We start from the raw sequence: 16,941 nt of genomic DNA on the forward strand, positions 1-16,941 counted from the left end.
TTTTTTTAAATAAGTTAAATATTTTGCCCAATTTTACGCTACTTGTCTTTATTTATTGGTAAATATTTGTACTAATTTTATTATTTTCCACTGTTTTATCAGGCTTACTATTTGTTGGTAGCCGTCCTAAGTTATTGTGCAGGGTGATAATCTTAACAACTAGATATAGAGATTTCCATGTTGTGTTTTTCAATCACTGTACAGTTTTAAAAAGTCCAGTTTTCTATCTGCTAATCGTTGAACGATTGCTGACAGTATATATAAACTCAGTGAACGTTCGTTGACAGTATATATAAACTCAGTGAACGTTCGTTGACAGTATATATAAACTCAGTGAACGTTCGTTGACAGTATATATAAACTCAGTGAACGATTGCTGACAGTATATATAAACTCCGTGAATGAATGTAGGTCATCCGGATCTGCTTTTTGACAAATTATTTAATTATTTTGAAGTAAAATTCTTCAAAGCAGTCCCTCTTGTAATTCATCGGTGGAAAGGATGCAACAAAAGATGACACAAACTAGATAGTTCTTTATCATTATTATTTTTCTAGAATTATTAAGCAATTTCAATTTCCAGCTCATGTACAGCAGAATTGATTTTTCATGTCGTTAAAAAGATTAACCAATATATGTCTCGTGTTTGTATCTAAACTGTTGGAACGCTGAGCATTTTTCTTTGTGTTTATGGGTTGAAATTGGAAGTGAACAAAAAATGAAATTGTTATGTATTGCCTAATTAGTTGCCATGTAGACGTAAATTTTTTATTAGCAGAATAATGTAAATTGAAAACCTGTGATAATTTCATAATGTTATAACTTTTTATTGAAAATTCCTTTAGTGTACATCAAATCACCTGCAGCTATTAGTAATAAATTCAATAATATTAGCAAACCAAAAATTTCACTCCCAATCTTCTAAGCTTCATCCATCAGTTTGAAATGTGTATGTCTGTTGAATTAGTTATTATATTAATTGAATGATTTTCAGTAGGTTTAGTTTTTCTTTTTATTAAAAAAATTTAAACTAAATAGTTTTATATTTATGTAGAAGTTGAGCGGTATAGAATAACAATTCCTTATCAACTAAAAGTAATCACCATCTTGAATTTGATCCATCCTTGAAGCATTATTATCAGTGTTCAAAAAATCTGCAAAAAAGTGTTGAAATGTAAGAATTTTATCCTAAAAAATATGGCAAAATCTTAACGTTTTATCAGAGTTGAAACATAGCAACAAATTGTGGTATGTCAAGTTGATATGAGACAACCAAATTTCGTCTTTGAAAGTTTACGCTGGGATTGAAAAATTAAACATAGAAATCCCTATATCAAGTGGTTACATTCGGCTGTCTATTATAATATAATAAAATTCATTCCAAATGTTTTATTTTTACTATATAACTAGTATATTGTTAGTCAAATAAGAGTATTTTTGTGCTATTTCCATATTGAGAACTAGTGTATACTAAGTCTGGTGTTGTGTTATTTAACTGTTAATTGCAGGTACTTTTCTTTTGGTTACAGTGCCACATTTCATCTACAGTCCATTGGAATACATTTTAAACCATTTAAGTTTTATGTTTTGTTTTAAAATAGCAGTTGATGGTAATTATATTTAGTTACCAATTGCTAATATAGTGTCCTCTCAAATATTGTCGTAAAGCTACTCAAAATAAACTAAAAAATGTATCATTCAAAATTTGAAGGTTTTGTAGAATGTAATTGTAATAAATGGTAATCAGTAATGTTTACTTTAGATCTTTTAGAAGAATTGAAAATTTTAAATTATTAATATTAATAAAGTATTAAAATTGCAGTATTAAAGTGAAATAGATTGATTTTACATTTCGTGGACTTTTCCGGTCAGTATTAACTTTATGAACAGATACAACCAATAATGACTATCAGTCAAGTTCGTATGTTGTAGTAATGATAGATATTGCAAGTGATTTTTCAGATATTACGAAAAGAAAAGTACCTGGATATTGTCAATTTCACTCTCACATAAACCAAGGTGTTCACTTACAGACTTATTTATCTCGTACAAACAGATTATATACATGGAAAGGAAAAGTTTTGAAAATTGTGTTTAAGGATTTTTGCTGGAAATATACCTCAGAGATTGTCAAAAGTCAAAATTTCCATTTCCAACACTTCTCTTGTCTGAGCAGTTGAGAGTACAGTACCGTAACAAAATGATGGAGAGTATAAATAATTTTTATTTCTAGAAGTGATTGTGTGGTACCAAAGCAGGCAGTAGTGTCTGTATGTTTGTCGCACGCGGAATTGTACGTAGCGCGGACTAATCGTTGCGGACTGGTAGCGCGCATGATCCTATACTCGCTAATCTCTCACTCTATCTCTGTCTGTATCTCTCTCTATCTTCGATTGTGTTTCATTTGTTTCCGTTTTAACTCGTACCAGCCAGACAAGCACAGGTAGCTCCACCTAAACTGCCCAGTTCACCTTTGCTCTGCTTCACACTCATAGTTTATCGCTTCATTGTTATATACTGTTGTATCTTCTTATGCATTGTTGCCTTTATTATCTTATTATAGTTTTTGTAACTCTGCTGCTCTGTGTGTGTGTCATGGTGTAATTTAAATACTAACATCTCTCAGTGTTACACATGGAAAGCGTAGATTTTTGTAATATTTTTGTGTTTGCGAATTGGCCCATTCTGAACGCAAAGAAGAAGTAAGAATTCCGTAAATGTTTATTTGGTAAAACACTGTAATAAAATTGTTTGTGTTACAATTCAAAATTTTATATAGCTTTAAATCTGCAGTGAAATGAATGTCTGAATACGTTTATAGGATTAATTTTTGAATTACGGATAAAAGGAAATAAAAATATTTACATTAATTGTTTAATTTTAATTAAGTTCGCAAAACATTTTATAATATAAATAGTTTATGGCACAGATAGTAATTACTAAGCAATAGATCTTTTTGACATTAACTATATAAATTTTATTTGAAGAGAAATCTTAGTTGATAATGCTCTCAAAAATCATTTATTACAAATGAGTTTTTCAAAATCCTTTATTTTATTACTCCATTACTTGTTAAGAATGCAAATAAACAATTCAATAGTAATGTAAAATGAATTTAAAAAAGTTTAACCCTTGAAGGCTATGACTTCAATGATTGTTGAGTTAAAAAAAACCAACTATCCAATTAGTAACAGTAGTTAGACATTCTGGGAGGGGCTAATGTTTGGCAAGGGTGCAATAACACTACTCTCACATCAATTGTCCACAATTATCTGTTAAACACCCAAACATGCAAAATTTGTTTGTGGCATTTGAAAAATGTGGACCAAAAATGCTGAAAACAAGTTTAACGGCTTAACCCTTGGTCAATCCGATTCCACCTAACATCCTAGTTGATCAATCACAGTAAAATGGTGTGGAAATTGTTTTGCATTTTTGTAAAGTATGTGTGTTTTTTTACATTGGGTCTAATTGCTATTCAATAGAAACTTTTTATTGTGTCCATTTAGAATAAATTGTTTGTATGTAAAAAAACGCTTTGTTTCTACAACCACTCAAGTTCAAAAATAATAAAATCTAATTGAACAAAAACAGTATTTTTTAATTATGTAAATTAAACGGGCGTTTTACTCAACCTTAACAAAATAAAAATAAATCTTTGTCTTTATTTTTATATTCTCCACTGTCATGTGTTTTTTGCTGTCATACCATTGAAAAATTTGACAGACACATTCAGTTATCTGCTCTTTTGAATCTGTGAAACATTTATTGCATATAAGTGGGAATATAATTAGAAAAATTAAAATTTAGTGCATACATTTAAACAAATTCTAAACAAAGATAAAAAAGAAAGGGTATTCTTTGTTTAAAGTTTGTTTTTGACAATGAAAGGATTGTGAAGGAAACAAGATTTTTCCGGACATTTGCCATCGTTCAGTGATACAAAAAATCAGTAACACTACGTTTCAAGATCTGCGAACTAATCTCTTCTTCAGGTAAATAACTAACCTAACACATAATTACAAACTAGGTTAAAATAAATAGATCATACTGTTGTGACATGCGTAAGTCAGGAATCACAACCACAGTGTTTGTGTTAACATCACTAACTCTAAAACATGCACATAATAAAAAATTAAACACAACACTAATTATTTAAACTGAACTACAGAATACAGATAGTTGAATACAGGTCACAGGTCAAATATAAAGAATATCAAAATACAGAATACAGGTCACAATGCGTTTGCATTCGCCAACCAACCACCTACGACTAAGTTATTTACCTGAAGAAGAGATTAGATTGCAGATCTTGAAACATAGTGTTACTGATTTTTGTATCACTGAAGGATGGTAAACGTCTGGAAAAATCCTGTTTCCTTTAGATAAGGTATATGCTTAAGAGTAATAAATTTGCTATTTAAATGTGTATTTTTAAAGGTTCTCTTCCCAAGGTTTTTGGTCTGCATTTTTGAAACACTGTGTATAAAAAGGAATAAAACCAACTGTAGTTTATATTTTAAATGAAAGAGAATTTATGGTTGATTAAATGGGAAGTTATGTATCACACAAATTTGAACTCGGTATTTTGTAAGTTGAAGAATTCATACACTTGCATATAATTTATCGTTATGTTGGTTTGTGACATATGTATTATTTAATCTCGTAAAAGTGACCTTAAAATTATTGGAAACAACCTGACCCATCAATGAGGAAAGAATGAAGTCATATTTTTACATTCAACGTAGGTGTAACCATTACAGGAAATTGGATCGCAAAGAAACCAACATAGATGTTGTGAAATGCATGCAGGTAGTCGACTGGGCAGTGACACTGTGCTTGTCTGTGGCACATTGTACATAGAATTTAAAAGTATTGTTGCTTTTTTTATTTAAAGCTTAGCTTAGATAGGATATCCAGTGTTTGACATGATGAGGTGTGTGCGGCGGAGTCTAACCTACCTCCGCCAGTAGTGTTCCATAATCTTAGCTTTATATTGTTACTATATTGACATGTTATGATAAATGTGGCTGGCATGGTCGGGCCACTGCGGTGACGGAAAAGTACATAGAATTTCCTCAACTAGTGTTTGTTCCGAGTTAGCTTTTCTAGACGTAATGCATGCTCCGAGAAAGATAGCAGAAGTAATGGTGATGCTCTCTGTTGGAGTTGATTGATGATACTGAAATTCTATAAATGTTAACTAACTCTGTGGAACGTGTTACAGAATTGTTACTGGTTTTGAGAGATCCACTGGTCACTACTGTTGTAATGTTCTCGTTTTCACAGTGCTCTCAATAAGTCGCTTCTGGACAGAAATCTCTTGTGTCCGAGAAGGAGGAATTTTGCTTTTGTAAAATCAGTAACAATCTGTCACACTCAGATTTGTTAAATTTCTGGAGATTCTGTGTACAGTTAACTGTGTAATCTTTATGTAAGAAAACAATGATATTTTGTTGCACGTTGCTGGCCCATGCCCCACGCCCGAAATAAAACAACAGTATTGAAATATTTTGATCATAAAGTTTTTTACATTGCATGTTTTGTCTGTCTTGCATGCAGGGATTCGGTTTTGTAACATTCGCAAATAGCGCAGACGCGGACCAAGCACGGGAGCGACTACACGGCACCGTGGTTGAGGGGAGAAAAATAGAGGTGTGCATGACATTCGACAACAACCCGTTTGTAGCACTTGTTTGTTAACAGATTACTTTAAGTTCCTTTCCTTCTGCCACCGCCTCCCCACTCCTGTCCTCATGCTGTCCGAGAAACCCTTTTTAGAATTTCTTTGTTAACAGATAACTGTAAGTTCTACTCCCTACCCTCTCCGTAAACAAGATATCCGACACGATTCCTCTGTAACACTCGTTCGTTAACATATTACTCTAAGTGTCCATCCCACCTCCGATCCGTCACCGTCCTGTCATCGAGCCCTTGTGTGCTGAGCCTAGCTGCACGATTCCCCAGCCTTTAATCCGTTGCTTCTCTGGTGCTTCGTGTCGTTTTCATTTAACCAGGTTGTCTATTTGGTGATGGCTAGATGCGTGTCGAAATTAATTGACCTTGCGAGTAAATCTGTCCTTGTCTAAAGGAGCGTAGACGAAGCGACTGTAGAGTGGCAATGGGGAATTAACGTAACTAATTGCTTGGCTCAGCAGCACTCCTTCAGCAAAGCAATGTCAAACCGTCTAGGTGCTGGGCTGGAATGTTATGTGACGCTCGTTCGCTCGTAGCTGCTAGCGCATTTTGAGTGTTCCTAGTGATTTCTCATCTTAGTTTTACATATCTGTTTGTATTATATTATTCATGCCTGACAATTCTTTTTGTTTAATATATTTTCCACCTAAAACTTTTCACAGTATGATCCGTTTTACTACCTGAAGTTTTTCTTTCTTTCTCACTTTCTTTGAGGACAATTCGGCTTCTTGATTGCATTTTTAAAACTTTTTCATTTTTGTTGTTATGATTTTACCCCACCTTTAGCCCACTATGTTTTTGTGGGTGTTATTTTTTTACTTAAACCGTTTCTGGAAATAAAAATTATGGGATGAAAGTCTGTGGGTGGTGTGCCGAATGTTTGTTCGACACGCTGTTTGACATTCCTTTGCTGCCTGTGTCGAACAATGATATTAATCATTGTGGTCCTCTTAGCTGTAATGCTGTCTCCGTGGTGACTTTCTTGGCCCGCCTCCTCCCCGCCGGTAAGTAGACGTTCAGCTGTCGTACACTTAGAACCCTGTCCTCCCTCCTGCTCCTCTCATGTCTCTAGTTTAGTTAGGCTAGTGCATAGTCTGTTTGGAAATGTCCGACAAAACGTCAGGCACTGAAGACTAATCTCAGTTAATTTTTATCAGAAAACAGAATAAAATTAACTTTTTTAAGTATTCTGATGTAAATAAATACATTAGGAACCAACATTAGTTCTAAACATTATCGCAAATTTAATATATTATCTCTTTTCTAGTTGGTGTATTTAATTGATATCCATTTGCTTTATTCATCTGAATTCTAAAATTTAAACTGTAAAGTTACGAACACATTATGCTGATGGTAGTTGCTGATGCCCTATCTTCCTTTTATTAATTTTCATTTACTTTTGAGTCTTTCAGTAGCCTACATTTGTTCGACACTTCTCACTAGTTGTAAGTTAAAATTTTACAATAATAAAATAATGATAGCCTGAAATTCGACTTTTAATATTTTTTAATAACCTAATTTATATTTTTGAGCCAACACTACATCTAAAAGCTTTGTGAACTTATAGAAACTAGATACAGTAATATATTTCCTTTTATAGAATGTTTTTACAACATTTATCAGTAATTAAATCAAAGAACTACCTATCCTAAGTGGACAGTACAATGAAAGAAAATTGATAATTCGTTATTTATTTAATACTTCTATTTGAATTTTTAAACGTTTAGTTTGGTTGTTACACATTAAGAAACCAATATGGCTCCATAGATTTAAATTTCATTCTATTAAAAAGTAGTTTGCGTTTGATTTAATTTATATTTTCAACTTCTATTGTTTAATACTGGCTATAACAAATAGAACAAATGTTTAATGCTTTTTTTGTTATTTGTATATAGGTGAACAATGCAACAGCTCGTGTTCAAACAAAGAAACCACCTGCACTACCCAATGGTGAGTCTAGCTACACATGTCAATTAGTTTCATGTGTATGAATCTGGTATTTATTAATCTTTACAAATATTTACTAAACTAGGGTTGTATCTTTTGGGAGTTTTCATTACGTTCTTGCAAATATTTCAATATCATCTGAAGATTCTTTTGATCATTTTTTTGCTATGACATATTTATTTATTGCTGAATTTGGACCAATGTTTGTTTCAGTGATTTTCAGTAACAATTCATATAATTTAGTCGCATGTTTTGTGATGTGTTGTTTATCTGTCTGCTTTTATAAGGTTAATACAACATTTTGTTATTTATCTTTCACAACTCAAGAAGATTGTTGTGGTTATAAAGCTTTAATAATATAATGGTAAAATATAGTTAATGTGTGTATTTCCTGAAATTCAATATTTTATATGATATAAACATCATATTTGTGTTTCTATTATTCCATTGTTTTCTGGACAGTTTAACTGTACAGTATATTTTAAAATATTATGTAAGGCAGTGAATATGCATGTTCATTTTAAAAGTATTATTTTCGTAGAATTAGTGGCACACCTCGTTTGGCTTTTCGTTATTTTATTGCTTTAATTTGTATATTTATAAATTTACCATTTGATTGTCAATTATTAAAATTGTTAAATTGAAATATACTTTAAAACTAATATAATTCATTTACAAAGAAATATAAATAAATAATATTGTATACATACATATTTAATGGTTGTGGTTTCAAGTTCATAATTATTTTCACTCCTTATCAGGGAACTTGATTAATTTGCAGACCTTAACCACTAAATTTTAAGAAATTTACCATTTCTTGATAAATCAAATTTACAGTACAGCATATTTTGGGAGAATATACTCGTGTTTGTATTTTGGCGATAACAAAATAAATTTTATCAACATTCACAACTTTCAATATTGGAATTGACTTCCACCAAATTGTTAGTCTAAATGTACAAAAATATGTAAACCTTTATTAGTTTGTGTTTAATTAAAATAATAAGTGGATTAATTATTTTGAAAGTGTATTATTTATTTGTAGTTAATTCTGAAATGATAAAACACGTATTGTATATTCTAGTGTCCCTTTTGGAAAAAATAAATAATTTCAACATTACCGCATTATGTAAATGTAGAATACATAATTATCAAACATAAAAAAGATACATCATTAGTGCTGTTATTCAGTGTATAATACTGTTTATAAAAGAGTTAGTTTTGTAATATCATTATTTTTGTTTAATTTTATTATTATTAATTTCTAGCTTTTACAGAACAAAACAGTGCAAACGAAACAGGCTAACTAAAAAAAATTAGTTCCAATTTTGTGTTTAATGAACTATTTTGACGTTTTTCTAGTCAATTCTAAAATGTATTGCTAGTAAAATCAGCGGTTACGTTGAATTGTTTATGCCTTAGTTTTAGTATTAATTTCTAATCAATCTCTTAATTCCTTATAACAATTCAGTATTCTGTGATAGATATACTGGATAAAACACAATTCATTCATGTTAGATACGAGTTTTGTTTTCTTTACAGTTTTCACTCATTTGTTGTTCCTGTTTGTTAACTAGTGGTAGAATGCCGAAATGAAGAATTAAGTCGAAGTCGCTGTGTTATATTTGTACATTGCATGCAGACATGTGTGTCAGTCTCTCAATGAACTCATATCATGTCAGGTTCCAGTTATAGAGTCTCACAGATGTAGCTTAAATTCCGCAATAGCTTGGCTATCTTCACAAGTACACTGTTGTATTTCAAGTCTTACAGTTTAAGTTATAGAAGAAAACAACAACAAAGTAGAAGCAAACTTTTAATTAAAAATTTGTTTAAATAAAAGATTACAACAGTTAAATGGTAACGTGTTTTGGAAAGAGTTACTCTACTCAAAAACGGTTTTGTATTTATTTACAACGTATAAAAAGTACGTTCAACAACAGCAATACAGCAGTGTGCTTTATTCTGAAGTTAATGCTTTGTTGATGTACATACTAAAAATTGTTGCAATTGGAGTGTGAATTGACAACTTGAGCATTTCGCTTGTTCTTTCCCTTATTGTTACACATTTTTGTTTTATTTTAGTATTTCTGACTAGGAACGGAACTGTGCCGAGCCTTGGTGAGAGATCTCACATTGTTGTTCTCGTATTGTTCCATGTTCTTTCTGTTTCGTTCTCGCTCCCCTCCCCCCTCGCTTCTTCGTCTTTCCTCTGCTTCTTATTAAGTGTTTGATAGTTTAATTTTTTCACTGTTTCACTGCTCGTATTTCGTTTATCTTGTGTAGTTTCCTTGTTTAATCCAACCAGTCATTCTTTTCAGCTTCAATACACTCATTTAAAATTGTATTGCTTAACGTAAATAATGTTAAGTTTTTTCAACAGCGATTAACAGTATTACATGATGTAAACCATGCGTGCCTCACTTTAAAAAGTAATTAAGTCGCTTCAGTATTTCAGAACATGAAATTCTAACATTTTTTTAAGACGTCATCTACTCAATGTTTTTACAGTATATTATGTTTTTTTTTTTTCTTAACGGGTTTAAAAAAATTGGTTTGGCAAAAAGATGGTATTTCAATTCCAATACCTAACGTAACATATTAAGAAAAGTAGTTTCCATCAATTACATTTTTCTTATATCGTGATGGCCTCAGTGAATACTACAAATTAATAAACCAAAAGCAGGAACATTCTAAGATAAATACTTTATTAGAGAACAATTAATCAATTCCATGATAAATCTGTCTCTCATATCTGTCTTGGTTTTATTCTAAAAGTTCACCTGTTGTTTTTGTCAATGGTTGTCTGGAAAATTAGTCTTCATTGTTGATTTTTTTTGTTTTAAACGTAATCTTTGGTCTGGTTATTTTTGTACGGAAATTATATTAAACACAAGTGTACCCTTACTTATGTATTTAATATTGTTTATGGTGTTGTATTTACACGCTAGTCAGCATCTGTGGCTCAGCTTTTAACGTGGGGACAAAGTTTTAAACTGGGTTATAAACGCAAACTAATACGAAATCCATTGATGTTTCGCTATAAAAACTTTGAGCTCAATCAATCGTAAAAAATACAATTATCTGTTAATACTGATGGGTTAAAATTTATGTTCAATATGGAGCTTCTTATGAAAAAATATATACTACAGATTAATTATGATTAATAATCATATGTTTACCATTCATTAGCGGTGGAATAAAAAATGCAATTTTCTAAGTGAAAACATTTATACGTTTTTGGAAGAATTCTTATTTTTATTGCAGTTTTACACTATAGGTCCATGGTAAGCGAAGCCTCTGAAGCATGGCCGGTAGCTAGCGGCCCTCTTAAGAATGTCATCTGTAATATTACACAACAGTTATCAATAGGCAATCATCAATCCTGCTTTTATCTTCACATTCTGTTTGATCTTCCAAGTATCCACCGGAATATAAATCAAGAAGTTTCAAATTCTTCTGACTGAACTGACCCAGATGTGAGTCCCAAATGTGACATGTATGACTAGACAAGAATTATTAACTGTATTTGTGTTGTAAGCTATGCTAGTCTAAACGGGCGCAAAAGCTCTTGATCCGTTTACGACAGTTGTTCATAAGAACCGGAAAGCGGTGTCAGATATTCAAATTTAAATTCTAATCATTTTTAAGATAATACTGTTGTGTGTGATCAGATTTTGCATTGACAACCAGCGATACAGTTTAATTCTTGACATTCTCACGATTAAAATTAAAGCAATTTTATCCTTGTTCAGATTATACAGCAGCAGTTGCGCAAATACTTTTGCAACTTAAATTGCCAGTGCAAACTTAGTTTTTTGTGAGTTCAGGAATCGATAACAATAGTTTCTAAGCAAAACCACTTTTTAGATAATGAAGAAAAAAATTCTAAGACTGCCATTCACGAAACAACAGGTTAAGTTTTTGCTACACCAAAATTAATATAAGAATTCGCTCATGTCCTTTCCCTATTTCAATTAATTATGAAAGAGCTTTAGTAATAGTGATCAAAATCTACTAATTATTTGTCTAAACGACCAAAGAAATGTCAGTAGTTTGTTTTTATTGTAAGTTTTTTGAATGGGAAAAAAATCTAGTTAATTTTTTCTATTTTGTATCTCTGTTGTTACTAGCTTTCCTCACTATGAAATATGTGTCATATTCTCTGAGGATTTGAGTACAATTTATCTATGATTTTTCAGGTTAAATAAGTATAAGTTTAATTTATCATTTGACTAGTGTAAATGTTTTTATCTGTTTTTCATTGTGTTGTCATCCTCCTCACTGTTTTTCTTTTTTTCTTTTAAGTGTTTGCACATATTGTATATATTTTGTATTGTTTGTGTTCCAGTGGGTTTGATAAATTTGCTGTTGTCGGTGCCATAACTGTTTGGGTATATCTAAGTTATTATATTCCATTTAAGTGTTAGGCTTTCAGTAGAACGCTTTTGATCAGCTAAACAGTAGACTCTGCTTAATGAAAGAGCTTATCTGAAAAATCTAATTGTATTGTTGTTGAGTTTTATCATTTTGAACTTATTGTTACAATAAAGACAGTCAGTAAATGTAGAAATATTTTGTCTACTATTTAGAATTTTTCAAACATCTAATCTCGTTAATTAAAAATGAATTCAGACACACCAAAATAATGATTATTTACGTGTTGCGTTCCTGTTATGACTTTACGTTTGTGTTCTAACGTCCGTTGCGTTGCTGTTTCAGTCTGCGTCCAGTGGCCTGAGGGTAGGTTGGACCTTACGCTCCCACCACTTGCACTTGATACCAGTATGCATACTAGATTTTAAGCAACCTTATAAAATAGAGCATGCCTTAGTGATAACACAATAGCGCCATTGCACAAAGTGTTGTGTAAAATTATACTTCAACATCACTACGTTTAAATTCAGAAATTAAATCTCTAGGCTATAGATTCATCTCTATGTTGTCATCTGACTTGGTTCTCAGGCAATTTTTTTGTTAAAAGTAAGTAAAATATTTTTTTGAATATGATAAAATTTAAATTTAATGTAACCCCATTGAAAGTTTGTCGGAATTGACTTGATGTTTAACTATTTCATTTGTTGTCGATCTATTTATTGTGAGTAAACAGTGTTTGAAAGGATATTAGCATTTCGGACATTTGCTATCATTATATGTTAGAAAAATAGAACCCTAGTTTTGACGATTGGAATCTGTTTTCCTCATCAGGTGTGAATAAAACTTTAAGGTAAGGTTATTAGCATATACAAAAAGATTTTAAAATCACAATGAAAGATCGATGAAGGATTTTTTAATTTTTATGTGCCTGCTTAACCTTACACCTTAAGGTTTTTCGACATATGTTGAAGAGAGAAGGATAGATTAAATTAAATGTTAGTAATACATATATGGAAAATATCCAAAATCCTGATAATCTTTCAAATCATCCATCATGAATAGTAAACTTTAAACAAAGAAACAGTGTTTGGCTCCTTATCATTTTTTGCTCTTAGTTATCCAATAAGTATGGAATTCTAATGATAAATTGATGTGTGTTTCACTCACTGTTAATTGATGATCGCATTTGTAAAACAGATTAAATGCAGACTTAGTTACCGGTTGTGTATAAACAGCTACAATGAGGTAGCTAGAACCAATCACAAGCATTGATTAGTCCGTAAATGATGAATGATGTAAGTCTAGTCCAAATCCCTTTACGGCTAGCATGTGAAAGCTAATTGAATACTCTATCTGTACAAAGTTTGTATACCTATAAAATTCATATAATTGTAGCGGATTTAATAATAAGACAGATATAGGATAAAAATTTTAACAGTTTTAATAAGGACTTGTATTTTTCTGATTAATATTTCTAACTATCCGAAGAGTTAATATTGTTACCTGCTGTTTCTTATGCATCTTTTACATTAAAAAAAAAAAAAAACAAAAAATACATGATTTATTGTAACAATAAAGTTATCAATTACCATTTGAGATGAGAACATCAGATCCTGCTTACACATTTTCACTTTTTTTACACGTGCTTTTCAAATCAGGTTATGTTTTTTATTTATGTGTTGTCCTCAATTTAAAGGTTCAGTTTTAAATTTCTTATTATTCCTCATGCAATTTTTTTCAATTATGGAAATATTTCTCTTTGTTTTTTCTACTACATTTGGAGCTGTGTATAAACTTATATTTCAAAATTAATTAAAATAAATTATCTATTTTCTTTCTTTGTTTTCTTTTAATCTATCACTTTTTAGCAGTAACTGTCAATAATATTAATAGTTTAAAAATCATATTTGGAGTTCCAAAATTTTACATTATGCTTACTCATACACAGTGTGATTTTTCTGAACGTATTAGAACTCTTTTAAAATTTAGATTTTACTTTACCACACTTTGTGCTTTGGAACTATAACTAGTTTTATGTAGATATATTAAATATATTTAATTATTATCTAGCGTATTTAAGACAGATAAAATGAAGATCTTATATTGATGGTGACAACGAAATTTAACATTTGAATTTCCAAATTCAGGGCACCTATTTCACAACTTATAGTTAGACCAAGAAACGTAACAGAACTTAACGTCTACGTAGTAAGTAGCAAGTATTAGTAGGGGTGGCTTCAGTATGTGGCTGTGCATGCGTTTTTGATAATTTCACGGCCAAGAGATCTGAAATTCTTTAATTGAAGATTAATGTAATACATTGATTTTAACATCGATTTTGAAAGCGAATGATCTGTAATAATCTTGTAAATATGTCGGTATCTTGGTACTGTGCATGCAGCTTTTGTAATTTGACATTCTCAGACGACTTTTACATGAATGCCTTTCACAGCCAGGCTGGTCTGTGGCCATTTTTTCACGATTCTTTGCAGATCAATTTTGTGGTATTCTATATTGTTGCTTGGGTCTTAGTAAGAAAAAAATAAAGTGATTTATTGTTGCATTTCTTAGATATTTTTTTGATGTAGAAATGATTTTTTAGTACAGATGCCTTTAATACTTGGCAGCATTGGTAGTTTTATTTTTAAACGTTTCAGAATATTTTGGAATTCAAGTTTATTTATAGAGTTTGTTATTTTATGTGTTACTAAACAAAAATATTTCCAACATTCATTTATATTACTGGTGATACTAAAGCTGTACTTATGTGATTGCATATTTTTTGTATGGTTTATATGATTTTTTTTAATTGATTTTTATTTTTCCAAATTTTATTCCCCAAAATAAAAGTCATCTTAATTTTCTTCTAACGATTTAAAATTCTATTTTATCGTTTAAAACAATTTATTGCTATAATTCGTTTTAGTGGAAGTACTCATACGAGTAAAGACGAGTGGGGAAATTAAATTTTCTTCAAAATAACACAAAGTGAAACGCCAATAATGCAAAAGGTACACTAACAATAGATTACTTTACAGCTAATCCTAGATGAACGTTGGTGATACACAGGTGATGTGTTATATTATCAGGGGCTATGTGTACTTGTTTCCGTACTGTCTAGCTTTATCATGTTCTGCATGTGGTGGAGAGAGCGTTCTGGGGTAGCCTTGTGTGTCTTGTACTGTATATACCTTCAAGCCAACCCATGTAACTTATTGTTAGCTGTGATGCTAGACTGGCACTAATAACCACAAGCTAATTATCATAGATATTATTATTTTGTCACTGTGGTCGTTCTTTTATAAAGTATCATATCTCAGATTTTTCTTTTCAAGCACAGGTTTGGCCGTTTTAATTTGCACTTGTCGTGTTGAGACTCATTTGTTGTAGGCTTAATGTACAAGTTGTGGAATAATTACTCTCTCAGAACAATAACTTTGCCTTTACTCGAATTTCTGATAAGTCATAGTCAGTGATAGTGGTGTTTTTATCGCCTTGCTGTTATTTAGAAAAAGCTAAGACAAGTTATTTGTAGTGTTAATGTAGACTCCCGGATAAAAATCCTTTCACCTGTTGAAATGTGGGTGCTGATAAGTCCACGGAGAGTTGAACGAATTGTGATCGAAGACAAATACGTAGAAGGATGAAATTTCAGTTTTAGGCTGCCAAGACAGTGTGGTAGGATAAGTTTGTGAGTTATGCAGTCCGTATAACTGACATCCTACTACGTTTCTTTGATCAGCAGTTCAACTTGGAACTTTGCAGCACCCACGTTTTGTGTTGATATAAAGAATATTGACTGGGAAATGCGTTTACAATCAGCCTTGTTGGTGGACAATTTTGTATCAATTGTGAATGGAAATTAACTTGAAAGTCAAGAAATTGATAACTGTAATGTGTATTGTTACTGTTTCTATGAATAGAAATCCAAAATAAATTGAAAAGTTCTGCATGTATTTTAAAATAAGTGTTCATATATACATAGATTTCTTCTTTACTCCGATAAAGAAAAGACACCAATTTTGGAGCATTAGCATTGAAGATAAAGAGCTGTGTAGTGAGTGTAGTGTACAGTACTTATGTGATACGGGTGGTATAATGTATTTCTAGTTTACAGATGAGGTGGTAAAGTGTCAGTATGAATGTTACGTACGGTTATAGGCTACAGATGGTGGCTGACGGGCAATGCCGCCCTGAGTTGTGCCCTGGCGCGGAGACGCAGGTACTCACTGTTATGTTTGTTGTTTGGCCTGACACCCACCCGCCTGTCGCCTGCCTGGCACGTGGATATTCATTAGTTGCTCTTACTTGAGACCTCTTTGCTTCCAGTAATAACTATGTTATGTGTGTTATGGATTATGGCGATTTCAGTGTACATTCATCATCTTACCCCCTCGGCCCGACGGACTAACTGTACATATAACCCAGGTCAGGACCCTCGCTCGCTCAGAAGACCGTCTTTCAAATTTCACTCGCCACCGAGAATCGGACACGGAAGTCTCGGGTCGACCCTTTGCGAGAGGGGAACTTTGCATGGCCACATTGATTGCATGGGATCGAGTTCTGTACTGTATATATTGCAAGGCAAGGGTACTGAACACGCTGATACACCCTGTAACTTGGGTACCGTACACACTGCACTGTTGTGAGGCTCTCGAATATAGGTGCTTCCTCTCTGTGCTGTGGTGGTGGTGGTGGTGGTGACACGGCGGGAACTCCAGTACTTGCATGGTTGTTGGCAGATGTAGAACGGACTCGTCACTCGCAAAGGGTTGGTGGTCGACCCCTCCCTGATCCCCAGAGGCCTAACAACGTGACTGTCAAGCCTACCTGAAATGTTTACTGTTTGGAGCTCATCATCGAATATTTCGTTTTTAATAACTCCAAAATTAAAATTTTGTAAATGAACGAACATCCCTT

At 32.1% G+C, this 16,941-nt stretch overlaps 1 protein-coding gene across 1 annotated transcript in view; it reads left to right on the forward strand.

The window, feature by feature from the left end:
- The window catches only part of LOC124367847 (RNA binding protein fox-1 homolog 3), a 608,215-nt gene that overhangs the window by 561,208 nt on the left and 30,066 nt on the right, over window positions 1-16,941 (forward strand). The window contains 3 exon segments of the mRNA XM_046825008.1: window positions 5,563-5,655; window positions 7,593-7,647; window positions 12,367-12,429. Of these exon segments, the coding sequence (XP_046680964.1) occupies window positions 5,563-5,655; window positions 7,593-7,647; window positions 12,367-12,429 (211 nt within the window).

This window comes from Homalodisca vitripennis, chromosome 8, assembly GCF_021130785.1.
Source record: "Homalodisca vitripennis isolate AUS2020 chromosome 8, UT_GWSS_2.1, whole genome shotgun sequence".
Classification (NCBI taxonomy): Eukaryota; Metazoa; Arthropoda; class Insecta; order Hemiptera; family Cicadellidae; genus Homalodisca; species Homalodisca vitripennis.